The following is a 14,204-nucleotide window of genomic DNA, read 5'->3' as shown; positions in this document are numbered from 1 at the left end:
AATTTTTAGCTGACACTTTTTTTGAATGATTACAAAATTCATAAGATTTTTTCTAAGTCTTAGTGAATATATTTAATTTTATTGGAAAAACTTTTCTTTCAATAACTTTGAAGGTTATACCCATCAATGTAATATATCATCGAATAAGAAAATAATACTAACAATAATTTAAGTGAAACATGAAACAGAACAAGACTAATAATATTATTTCCGCCTTAAAACGCACTCAGTACTAGAATTGTGGGGAATGAACCGATAGCGTTCAAAACCCTGAGCAGCTCTGAGTTAAATAAATGCAAAATAGATCAGTGAAAAAATAATTTAATGTAATTTTTTTAAATAACGCATTTCTTCACATAACCATGAGTTTAGCAAATGAATCTTTAAGAGGCTCAAACTTTTCCAAAAATTCACAACCGAAATCTTTTGCTATCTTTTCAACATCTTTTCCAAAAGCCTCAATATCATTTTTCCTCAAATCTAAAATAAATTTAGGACCTTCAATTATCACTAATCCTCCTGTTTCCATAATGCTCATTAGTTCTGGCTTAATTTTCTTACAAAAGTTTTGACCGACAAACAGAGCTTGAAACTTTTTCAGATTTTCCGATTTCTTGGTAAAGTTGTCTACCGCTGAAGTAGAGTGAAATAATACCTTCGCACGGTTAATGTTAATAAAAGGCAATATTTTATCTCGAATATTTACACTTTTATCCTGTTCAGATTGTTCGGAAAGCTTGGCTTCCATTACAGCAAAAGTCACCAATCCCAAATTATGATCGCAGTCTTTCTCGATAAGAGATGGATCAAACGCTTCCCCGCATTGTAGCTCGTAAAACATTCTTAAAAGATTTCTCTCAGTTATATCTGTAGATCTTTTAAAGAATGTTCCCCGGTTTGATTTCATCATGGTCTTGTCGTCACAATCCAGGCCGTAAGCAATGTAAGGCCCCGTCACAACGTCTCCTACATATCCTCGGTGCGTGAACTCCTCGCCGATCTTGATGACTCCGGCAGCAAGAGAGCAATTCGGCCGACTGACCTCGGTCTCTAGCCAAGTGAAGGCGACTCCGGAAGAACGGAAGTGCTTGTATTCTTGCGAGTTAACGGCAGTTCCTCCCACATCTCGCAATCGCATGTTGTAATCCCAATCGAAGACACCAAATCGGGAGTCGTACCTCGCACCGAGAGACCTCCTAAGTCTGCCATCCCAAAGCGCACAAATGTCGAATCGATTCGTCTCACCAGTTCCCCAGAACTTCAACAGCATTTCAATGTAGTCTCGCTCTCTGTATTTCACGTTTTCAAAAGAAATTAGTGGAACGCTTTGCTTCATATATTCCAGGTTGGTTATCATTTTGATGGCCTGTTTTGAAAAAGCGTTTAAGTTGCGCGATGTTGTAGATCTTAAGAGAGTATTTCCAAAAATTTCCATAAAGTACCGAGTCTTCTCTTGAAGGCCCAAATAGTTTGGATCGGTTAACGCAATTGATAAGAGAAGAAGCTGACGAGCCAGGAGCTCTGGACATCCTTCAATAACATGAATGTGGATGTTGGTTTCCTTGTGGCGGTAAGTCTGCGCTAATGTTTTAATTATATGGCGCGCGTCACATCCTCCGATGACCACAAAATGTAGTTCATCTCGATCGATTGACGTTGCACTGAGGTACTCTTCTTGTAAATCTAAAGCTGGACTAAGACCCCAAAACATGTTTCTTGTGTAAGCTTCTGACTGAAATCTTGTCCGTGCTAAACCAAAGTCAAAATATTCTTTTCATACATCAACAAGAAATACATTTCCATGGAAACCGTGGCTGAATAGTACTTACCATGGAAACCGGCCTGTTAATCAATAACGGCAAGCAGGTAGGTACTTGCCAACGTTCCTATCTCTTGGATCATTTTGGTACGTATACGTTTGAACCGAAACTGGAATTACTGGAAATGAACGAATCAACTGCAAGCGGCGTTTCGCGCCATTTGCGGTTGCTTCGTTCCTTCCCTATAAGTTGAGGTTCAACTCAGCAGTTCGGCTGGCTTATGTATAAGTAGCATTAGATGCACCAACACACTTCAAAATAAATCAATACTTACGGACTTTCCTTATCGCTGTATTTTCATCGATGGTGATGATATTAAAAAATAAATATTTTAAGTGAAGGGTTTCGCAAATAGCTGGGTGTATTTTATCTATTCTTCCTCAATTTTATCAGCCAAATTTCGCTGGGTGTACCAAATTTCGCAAATTAGCTGGGTGGCCAATTTGCCTGTTTTTAAGGACAAATGTTTTTTTTTAATTATTTATTTACTAACTAACTAACTAACCATCACGCCGTTTCCCCGCAGGGGTAGGCAGAGAGGACGGACCGCCAAACAAATCGGTCTTGGATACAAAATTTTAACCTCTTACTTGACAGATTTAATATATACTCATTTAGATAAAGAAAATATATTTTATCTGAACAGCAAAAAGGTTGTCGCAGAAAACATATGGAATTTAAAGAACAATTAGAACAATTGTAATTCTAAAACAGATTCAAATTCGAAAGCGTAATTTACATAGCTATATAGACTACCAAAAGACTTTCGATAGTGTCCCGCACTCGTGGCTGATCAAAGTATTATATATATATATATAAAATTTACCCCATTATTATTAGCTTTTTAGAAAATATTATGTCATTTTGGAATACCAATTTACTTATCAATTTAAAAGGTAAGAAAAAAGTAGTACCGGGCATTTCAATTAAAATAGGGAATTTTCAAAGAGACTCATTGAGTCCTCTTTGGTTTTGTTTAACATTGAATCCTCTAGCGAAAATGTTAATTAAAAGCAAGTTTGAAATTAAAATTAAGGGAGTATAGTACAATTTCGTATTTTTTATTTATGGATAATATACAATTGTTTTCGAATTCTGAACAGAATTAAGAGAAAGTGATTAAATAATTAATAATAAATACTTTTCAGATGATATTAAAATGAATTTTGGTTTAGATAAATGCAAAATGCATATAGATAAAATAAAATTATAGATGGAGACGAGAATATATTTAGAAATTTCTAAATAGCTAGTATGAAAAGGGATGAGGATTATAAATATTTAGGATACCCACAATCAAATAGATTAGACCATACTAGCATAAAAATGATATTAGGATTAAATTTCAATCTAGGATCAGAAAAATTTTAGAATGCAATCTATCTGCAAAAAATTTAGTAAAAGCAATAAATACTTGGGCAATACCTCTATTAACGTACTCATTTGGCATAATTAAATGGTTCAATACAGATTTAGATAAATTAGAACGATTAATGAGAACTACGCTAACAAATTTTAATTGCCATCATCCAAATTCAGCTACAGAACGAATTAATTTACCTTTAAATTTATGAGTTAGATGTAAAGTCAAAATAACTTCTTTGAAACATAATTAGGTAGAAATCAAGTTAAAAATAATTCACCAAAATTTTGTAATTAAACATAACTTGATTGACTGCCGTAATATAGTAGATACCATTTTATGAATATGAACCAAATTTATTTTTAGAAAATGAATTTTATAAAATATTTATAATAAAACCATACTAACAGACCAAACGATTAGTCATAATAGACACGATACAGTTTTATATGACAAAATTTAAAAAATAACTTTTATCATTGATTTCGCTTTTCAAACAAAATTCCTGTAATATTCAAAAATCTGTTTCTGAAAAAGTAAGAAAATACACATTTAGGAAATAAGATTAAAAGAATTTGTCATTCTCAGACTATAAAAATATAACCATTTGTTATTTTGGCTACTGGCACTATACCTAGCTCTCTCATTCAAAATTTAGGCGTATTAGATCTGTCAAAAAAATTATATATAAAAATGCAAAAATCAGTCATTTTAAATGCATGTAGGATTACGAAAGATTTTTAAAATATTTATATTGAGGTATCAGTAGGATTTATAGGTCCAGTTAGTAGAGTTCTACCGAGCCGAACCCTCTAATATGAAAATATCTGGAGTCGGTGAATTATTTATAGGCCGTGGCACACTGGTGTGCCGTAAGCTGGTTACAGGTGTGCCGCGGTCAAATTCAATGAATTTGGAATTTTACAATATTTAATTATGTATTTAATACACAATGACAAATTATTTTTCAAAATATTTTCTATTATTCAAAATGTAGTATGTAATCTTTATAATATTCTGTGCTGAAATGGGAGCCGAATATGAATCCTTATTGTTTTATACTGAAATTCGTTGGCTATCCCGAGGCAAAGTTTTTGCTAGATTATTTGAGCTTTGTCACGAGGTGCGTGAGTTTTTTTTAAATCAACATGTGCACGAACTATATCAGCGCCTCGATGATGATTACTTAATGATTAAACTTGTATACATGGCTGATATATTCGAGCATTTGAATGAACTTAATAAAAAAACTCCAACTTTGGCAGAAAGATTTTTTTAAATGTACCAAAGGACCAACCATAGTACAATTGAAAACAAACAATTAATTGTGGATCTGGCCCCACAACATTTAAGTATGCTTCAGCAAAAATTTGATCTGTATTTTTGTTCCATTAATACGGATAAATACGATTGGATTCGAAATCCGTTTGCAACCAATGCAACAAATTTTACGGAAACACTGCCTCTATATAATTCGAGAGGAATTTACAGATTTATATAATGACATGACTTTAAAACTTCACTTCTCCGAAGTTCCATTAGATTTTTTCTGGATTTACGTTGTCCTATACGAATATCCTCGCATTTTCGACACAGCAATCTTAACACTACTTCCATTTTAACGACATCTTTATTTGAGCAAAGTTTTTCAACGTTTGTGTTAATTAAAAATGATAAACGGGCATGCTGTAAAGTCGTGCTGTCAAAAATCGAGCTCAATATAAAACTTTTGTGTTCATTGAAACAAGCGCAGGTATCACATAAATTTTTAATTATTTTATCATAATTATAAAATAATTAATAAATATGTTATAGTTATTATAGAATAGAGTCATTAATCACCAATCAGTCATTTGTACACTTCTTTAGTAAGAAGCCAGGTAGAGTATAATTCGCCTATTTGCTCCCCATTGTATAAAACGCATTCTGACAATATTGAAAGGGTACAGCACAAATTTCTAAGATTTATAAACTTTAAACTGAATATTCCAATTCAAAATATTAACTATTTTCTTTTGATGAAACAACTTAACATAATAACGCTATCAGATAGACGGATCATCTCTGACCTTGTACTTTTAAATAAAATTATTAATAATTCCATTGACAACCCTGAAATTCTCGCAAAAATAAAATTTTACGTACCGACTAGAAATACGAGGCAAAGTGTTACATTTTTCTGTGACAATTTTAAACCCAACTATGAAGCTCATACACCTATAAATAGACAACATCATTTTGGCAATAAATTTGGGAATATTGTAGACATGCTTAAAGATTCCGATTAGTTATAAAACAAAATCTTTTTAATCATTTTACTGAGATGTATGAATTCACAACTCCAGTTAACTCTAGTGAATACACTTTTTTTTTATATGTATATGTTCCTTAATACATATTTATCTTTCCGTAATCCACACTATTCATTTAAATTTACCTTAATTTAATCAAAAATCATAATTTATTGAAAACTATGTAACACAACTGTATTACTTGTTAACTACTTTTGTAAAAGCCCATTAGGGCGTAAATAAATAAATAAATAAATACTAAAAATTATAGGAAGCTACAAATAAAGAGACAAATCAAATTGATGATTATTTGTGTAGAAAATGTTTGGCTTTTCCGGAAACGATAGAACATATTATATCGGGATGTTCTTTATTAGCACCGTCCGAGTATACATTTAGGCACAATCAAGTTTTAAAAATAATTCACCAAAGTTTGGTAATTAAACATAACTTGATTGACTGCCGTAATATAGTACCATATTATGAATACAAACCAAATTCATTTTTATAAAACGAATTTTATAAAATATATTATGATAAAACTATACTAACAGACCGAACGATTAGTCATAATAGACCCGATGTAGTTTTACATGACAAAATTTAAAAAAATATCTTATATCATTGATGTCGCTATTCCAAATTCCTGTAATAATATTCAAAAATCTGTTCAATCAAATGAAATAAAAAGAATATGGCATTCTCAGCTATAAAAATATTACCATTCGTTATTTCGGCTACTGGCATTATACCTAGCTCTCTCATTAAAAATTTAGGCGTATTAGATCTATCAAAAATTTTATTTAAAAAGATGCAAAAGCTGGTCATTCTGAATACATGTAGGATAACGAAAGATTTTTTAAATATTTATGTTGAGGGATCAGTAGGATTTATAGGCCCTGTTAGAAGTTCTACCGAACTGAACCCTCAGGTGAGAAAAGGTTGCGAAGAACTGGACTAGATGATCATTTGTGGAAAAAATGTGTGGAAGGGTTTACTTTTTCCTGTGGGGAATATTTGACCCGGACATAAAGTCGGAAATTAAAAATAAAGAGAGATGATTAGAGGTGTTAATTGATTTATGTAGAGAATCAAAATAACATTTTTTATGCCACTTTCAATTGAAATTCTGAGGATTTTGGAATCCTCAGTCTTGTGAACAAATACTTGACCTTTTTTGTCTATGTGAAATGAAGTTTTTTTTGTTTTTTCATATTCTTTGTGACAGAAGGATTTTTTTTTGTGGACGGGTGTACTTAGATCCATCTTTGTGTTTGATCGTCCTAAGGATGACGTAATTATACGACCTTGGTTTTTGAGGAATTCTTTGATTTTTGCCGGGAACAGATCCAGCATAAGTTTGAAGCTAAGGGTGATGATATGATCTCTCGACTTTTTATAATTTTTGATGGGGCAATGCCTTCCATCCACCCACACTATGGGTTGTATGACTGATTGTATTAAATTTGAGGACAAATTATTAAACATAGTCTAAGTATGTTACGTATTCCGATATTGTTAGATTGTGACTAATTTTCTTGGCAGTTGAGAATGAACTAAAGTGTTTTGTTACTGCATAAACTTTATACAGTACTTAAAATTTATACTATAAAGTATTAACTCACGGTTTAAAACATTTGATCTTGAATAAGGATACTGAAAACGATAAAAATAAAATTAAAAAAAACATGCAAATACATCATTCAAAACCAGATACACGTCAGGCGTTCCTGTCTATATAAAATAATCGATGGTGGATGATATGTTATTAAATTGATTTAATAATTTATGATGAAATAGATATGTATGAACCGTACACAAGAATCGACAATTTTTAATATGTATATTTGGGTCAACGCAAATTGCGCAACATATACTTTTTTTTTTTGTTTTAGGCATTTCACCCTGAAAAGAGTGCTTTGTGCCGGTAACAGTTAAAGTGGATAAAAAAAATCGGTTAATCTATTGGGAGAATAATAAAACAAATTAAATATTGGACTTATTTAGATCACTAAAACATATTAAATGTTGAATTCATTCAGGTTAATGAACTTACATAAAGCTGTATGAACACGAGAATTGTTAAGAGATAAAAGGTATGAAATGCTAAGGGGGGACTGGTGTGTGATTTTAATAAGTAGGCGGTATATGTTTTTGAAAGATGAATGGTTTTTACAGTTAAAGAAAACGTGGTCGAGGGTTTCCTCTTCCACACCGCACTGGCAGACCGGATCATCCAAAACTCTAATTCTAGCCAAGTGAGATGCAATTGAACAGTGACCAATTCTCATTCTCGAAATACATGAAATGAATCGTTTTGAAAGTTTTTTACCGTGAAACCATGGCTTAGCAGGGATATGGTTTTGAATTCCAGCATAGAAAGATCCAGTTCTTATTTTGGAGACTGCCCAATTTTCTTCCCAGGCACAAGTCATGTTGGATTTAAGAATCGGGAAGACATCGGAGATAGGAATTCTAAAATTAATTGGGATAGTTCCGGAATCTGAACCAGATTTGGCGAGAGAATCGGCCATCTCATTACCCTCGATACCCAAATGGGCAGGGACCCAGGCCAATATCGTCTCAAACCCAGATTCACTTAGAGAATTGAGAAGATTTTTTATTTTACATGTAATATTGTCTTCCGGATAACATAGAATATTTGACATAATTTTAGTTAGAGCACTTAGCGAATCAGTACATAGTAAGGCTCGATGAATGTTGAGAACCTGGATTTGATTTAGCGCTTGTTCAATTGCAAAGCATTCAGCTGTAAATATGGAAACTTCTTTCGGTAATTTATAAGTGAGATTGATGTTGAATTCTGGACTATATATCGATGCTCCACAACTTTTATTTTCAAATTTGGAACCATCTGTGTAAAGGATGGAAAATCCAGGGAATTTTGAAGCCACAATGCTTTTAAAACAGTCATCCACATTTTGAAATTTATTTGGGGAAGATAAAATATTTTTCCGAAAGTCTGATGTTATTGTGTTCGGCATAAAAGTGATTGCCTTAAATGGAATATTGTATATAGGGAGATTGGGAACTTCTTGAAGATATTGGAGGGAAGATGACAGAGAATTATAGAGATGAAAACATTTAATTAGGAGAGGAAAACATTTTTTTTCTCTCAATCTTTTGTTAGAATTCAAATTAACACTTAACCGATTAAGACTTTGTTTAATAGTGATTTAATGTGATAACGATAAAGCCTTGAAAATATATTTATTGGCAAGGAATTGCCTTCTGAAATATAATGGAGGCTCCCCACATTCCACCTGAAGCGCATTAATAGGAGAAGACTTCATAGCTCCAATAATCATTCTGAGGGCTTTTGATTGAATTCTTTCCATTTTCTTATCTTAATATTTAGGGAGGGGGTCATTAAGGAATGTGCCATAATCCAAGTGGCTCCGAACTAGGGAATTATACATTAATTTAAGAGTGGTAGGATGAGATCCCCACCATACTCTGGAAACTGCTCGCATCATATTAAGTCCCTTTTCACACTTTGTAGAAATTATCTGAATGTGTGGAAGCCAGGATAATTTATGGTTCAAAAGAAAACTAAGGAATTTGATTTGAGTAGCGGTTTGTAGAGGTACATTATCAAAAGAGATTGAGAAGTGGGGAATTTTTCTTTTGCGCGTGAAAGCCACGACCCTTGTTTTAGATGCCGCCAGATTCATCCCATTTATCGACAACCAGCTTTTAATATATTGTAAAGCCAAATTCATTTCCTTAGCTGCAAGAATAATATTTTTATGTAACAAATATATAAGTTTATCATCCGCAAAGTAAAGTCGCTTGATAGAAAAAGGAATTACCAAGTCTAGGTCGCTTATATAAATATTCAACAACAGAGGACTGATAACAGAACCCTGGAGTAAACTTCTCCATAGTTTGCGCCTTAAGCATTTAGAGGAAGACTCAATAATAATAGACCTATCTGTGAGCAAATTAATAATAAATTGAACTAATTTAGGGGGATTTGTTTTTTAATTAGCTTTTCTTTCAAAACATCCAGTAAAAAATCATCGTAAGCTGATGAAAGGTCAAGGAATGTGGCCAATGTATAAGAATTTAGGGATTGAGAAACTCGGATATCAGTTGTGAACAAACTTAAATTATACATTGTAGATTTCTTTTTCCGAAAACCATACTGATTTGGTGAGATAATATCTTGACTTTCAACAAACCACTCTAGTCTGTTTTTTATCAAACGCTCAGCTACTTTCATCAAACATGATGAAAGAGCAATAGGCCGATAAGACGAAATTTCAGATGGATTTTTTTCAGGTTTTAAAATGGGAATGATTTTTTGAGTTTTCCAATCATCCGGAATTAGTCCTGTTTCAAACATATTATTAATAAGAGATAAGAAATATTCAACCACCATATCAGAAAATGATTTAATGAAACTATAAAATATTCCATCGGGACCCGGAGCAGAGTCAGAAAGGGCTCATATTACTCGTTTCATCTCATCAATGGAGAAAGGAGCATCTAACTAGTTAGAGTGAGATGGATACGGCTTAATAGAAGGCATTTCTTCACATCCGGCAACTGATGGGGGGGCTATTTTATCCGCAAATCCTATAAGAATTTCTTCTGATATATGTTTGATTCTCGGCGGAGAATATGATGATCCGAATTTTTTTAAGCTAGACCAAACTGAAGACTGGGGAGTTTCCGGAGACAGGTTCTCACAGAACTTCCGCCATCCAGCGCGCTTCTTATTTTTCAAAATTCGTTTGGTTTCTGCCTGAGCTTTTTTAACTGATAAAAAATTTTCTAGTGACATACACTTACGAAAAGAGGAAATTGCTTTTTTTCGAGAGTTGACGGAGCGAGTGCATTCTTCGTCCCACCACGGAGTAGTGTTTTATTTTAATGTTCGCATTGCGTTTCGGGATGGATTTTTCTGCTGCATTTATGACCATAGAAGGAAACGACTCACATTGCATTCTGATGTCTCCCGGGGACGATTTTGTTAAATTAATAAGGTTATCTAGTTCAGAAGAGAAAGTGCTCCAATTCGCATCTTTCGTTCTAAATTTGAAATTATTTTTAACTGGGGGGCAATAAGTGTTGAATTGATGGTGGAAGCGGATTATAATTGACGGATTTGACGGCCGGCATAGTCCAGTGGTTACGCATTGGACTGCCATTCCGAAGGTCGCGGGTTAGAACCCGGCGTGCGCAAATAAATTTTATTTGATTAATTTGTGTTATTTCACAATTAATTAATTAAAATAATATATAGTATATTTGCGGCACGTTCCAGAGTGGAAGATACTACCAGTATCGCCCTGGTGTAAGACCACCATTCAGAATTGAAACGTTGCTCCAAATGGCTTTAGCCGTGTTTAGTGACTAGATCTGAATAGCCAGGTACTTCCCCACCTTCCTCTTTCCCTTCCCCACTTATCTTCAGCCTCACAACATCCCCCAATTGGAGATGCCATAGTCTCACTGGCTCCAGACGGGAGCAGTTGGGACTCTTGTGAGGTATTCACTATAAAAAAAAAAATTTAAAAAAAAAAAATAATTGGGAAATGATCACTATATAGGGGATCGTTTAGGATGTCCCAAGAGCATTTAGATGCTAACGAATACGAACAAAGAGATATATCAACAGCACTTTTCCGTTGATGAGGGGGGGTGAATCTGGTTGGAGATCCGTCATTTAAAAAACATAGGTTATGGGTATCAATAAAATCTAAAAGATTGCGGCCAGAACGATTTGTTATTTCGCTACCCCAAGAAGGGGAATGTGCATTAAAATCTCCAAGGATTATATAAGGGGAACAAATCTGGGTTAAGATTGGTGCCCATTCATTTTCAATAAAAGTCGTAGAGGGAGGAATATATATTGACAATATTGTGATATCAGATAAGACAGCTGCTATTATCTGCATATCGTCGGAGGGAGTATGAATATTAATTTGTTTAAACGGGATAGAATTATGGATTATCAGAGACGTGCCGCCTTTACCATCCGGTCTGTCGTGTCTGAGACAATAATAACCTGGAATTCTTAAGTGAAAGGAGGGTTTTAACCACGTTTCAGAAATGGCGGCTACTGAAACGTCGTGTTCGTCGAGTAATTGAATTAGGTCAGATTTGTTAGCAAAAAGGCTTCTACTGATCCACTGAAGAATTTTGTTCAGTTTCGAAGCCATTGGGGAGTCAAGATAATAAAGATTTAATGTAATCGGCAGCGTTGGACGGTACAGTATTGTTGTTTGTAAGGATAGTAATTAAAAGGGTAATTAAATTTTGTATAAAAGAATTATTATTCATTATTTCGGGGAGAGCAGGAGGGGAAGTATTACCATTAATGGCACATCCATTGGGCGTCTGGGATTTGGCATTCCCATTCGGGCTGGCCAAAATATTATTCAATTGATTTTTATCAAGGTAAGGTGTATATTTTGGTTTGGGTTTGACTGGCTTGAGAATGGTTTTTCTGTGAGAAGATGACGTTGAATTTAAAAAGGTGGTTGTTTGGAATGGAGCTGAGGACGATGTCATCTCTGCAAATGATTTTTTAGCAGGAGAGATTAACTTTGAGGCCTGGAAGTACGAAATGTTGCCGGTAGCCATTTTATGTTTTATATTCTTTTGTCTTTTTAATTCTGGACAGGCTAGACTGACCGCGGTATGTGCACCCGAACAGTTAATGCAAATGGGATCATTGGAAGATTTCGGACATTGATCAAATGGGTGACCTTCTCCGCAATAGTAACAACGTGGGGGGGAGCGGCATACGGATTTCGAATGTCTGAACCGGCAGCAATTGAAACATTCAATTGTTGGAAATTTATAAACTTCGACGGGAAGCAAGGTATAGTAAATTAACACACGAGACGGTAGGGATTGTCCCTCAAATGTAACAACAACAGACTGGGAAGGTTTCCAGATCGTGTTTCCATCAGTAGAATCCTTGTAGTTCAGTCGACGTGCTTTTAATACTTTCGGGGATCCGTGGGAATTATTCAAAGCATCAACGATTTCAGCCTCTGGGATATCCGCGGGAATTCCTCGAACAAGACCCACTCTCGAAAGGTTAAATGTAGGGATGAACGATTTATATTTATGATTTGAGAGCGAGTCATTTTTTTTTTACAAATCCATTTGCGGAAGCGGCAGTGTTAAACTCGATAGATAATTTATGTCGCCCTTCCGGTTTAATTGAACCGTTAACAATACGAAGGTTATTATTTTTTGAGTCAAATACGAATTTTCCAAAATCCAAAGGATGAATAAGTTTTCCCTGTTCAGTTCTCTGAACACTAACGATAAATGGACCGGAAGCTGAAGCAGGATAAAGTAAGTCAGTACTTTTTGCATTATCGCTAGTAAGAGTACTTGGCTGGATGTTACTATTGGTGTTAAGGTCGTTAGAGGTCGAGGTTTGTTCAATCGGCGGTATAGATTTAACTTTCGATGGAATGTGAAGGCTATGCGATGGTCGTCGTTTACGAGATGGGAGCGCAAGAAACCTGGCTCGTATTAGATTCCGAATCAGAAAAATCCAATATCGAAACTGGGTCGGGAGGCCTATCTTCATCTTCCTCCATTATATAAAAAAAACTTAACTTTTAAAAATTAAACTGAAAAATAATACGCAGTCTATTTCATTGACTGTACAAACAAAAACGGATTAGCCGTAAGCAGGAATGCAAACAAATAGGTATACGATAAACAAAATTAAATAAAATGTAACAATAATCTCTTATCTGTATGCTGCACAGGAACGGGCGAACGGCACTGAGCAATAGGTACACACAACCACTGTTGACCGCGGCTCGAATCGGACTCGCAACATATACTGCTGTTGGTGTAGGTATCGAAAAACTTTCTTAAATATTATGTTATGCTGACATGACTTTTTTTTGTTTCTTATCGAAGTTTTCCCTTACACTTTTTTTCTTGATTACGTTAAAAAATTTAATGTGAATACCGCACTAAAGTTCCAACTGCTCTCTGCTAACTGGAGCTAGTGAGACTGTGGCATTTCCAATTCAGATATAGTGTGAGGCTCAAGGGTTTGAGGAGAGAAAGGAAATAAGGAAGAGGAAGGAAGGATATATATTTATATATGAATGATGTCTAGAATGTCTAGAATGTGTCGTCTGTACAATACAGTTGAATGCGACCTTATAGATATATTCGCAAACAGTCTCGCATATTTTAAAAAACAAATCAACCATCTTCTACCATGATATGTTATGGAGAACAGTTAAGAGATATAATTGCTTTATTATTTTCTTTACTTTTCTTCCTTATCCTTTCTCTGTACATTTACTATATTTTATATTTCATACTTAATATTCATGTTTTATATTTCTTTTTAATTATTATTATATTTGTATTTTTTTTTCTTTCACCACTAGCATCTCCGCCTAATATCAACTAAACCTTGTTTACGCATGCTGTGAACATTTTTAATTGGGGTGTTAATATCTGTGCACATTCCCACCGAAATAATATAAATGTAATAATTGTTAACACTCTGTAAATGTTTCAAACAATAAATAAAAAAAAATAATAAAAAAAAATATATATATATTTATATATCTTATTTTCAAGACCCTTCTTCTTCTCTTCTTCCTTTCCTCAAAGACCCTCCTCCTCCGAGCATCCCCAAATATGAGCTAGTAGAAAACAAAATGGAAAACGAAAACAACGTAAGCCCATAATTGTTGTAATTTGTAA

General features: G+C 34.1%; 1 protein-coding gene across 1 annotated transcript; it reads right to left on the bottom strand.

Moving 5' to 3' along the window:
- Positions 1-352: 352 nt before the first annotated feature.
- Dnaaf3 (Dynein axonemal assembly factor 3) lies at positions 353-1,711 on the bottom strand. The gene has a single exon (XM_089634336.1). It carries the CDS (start codon positions 1,709-1,711, stop codon positions 353-355), a length of 1,359 nt encoding a protein of 452 aa, XP_089490462.1.
- Between the last annotated feature and the right edge of the window lie 12,493 nt (positions 1,712-14,204).

Source organism: Hesperophylax consimilis, chromosome 8 (genome assembly GCF_061612785.1).
Source record: "Hesperophylax consimilis isolate HC1 chromosome 8, BYU_Hcon_1.0, whole genome shotgun sequence".
NCBI classification, from domain to species: Eukaryota; Metazoa; Arthropoda; class Insecta; order Trichoptera; family Limnephilidae; genus Hesperophylax; species Hesperophylax consimilis.
The sequence above is the reverse complement of the archived record's forward strand: the minus strand, read 5'-3'. Positions and strand labels throughout refer to the sequence as shown.

What these genes read in the sequence shown, in the direction of transcription:
- Dnaaf3 (XM_089634336.1), bottom strand. Translation starts at nt 1,711, where the DNA reads ATGTTTTGGGGTCTTAGTCCAGCTTTAGATTTACAAGAAGAGTACCTC.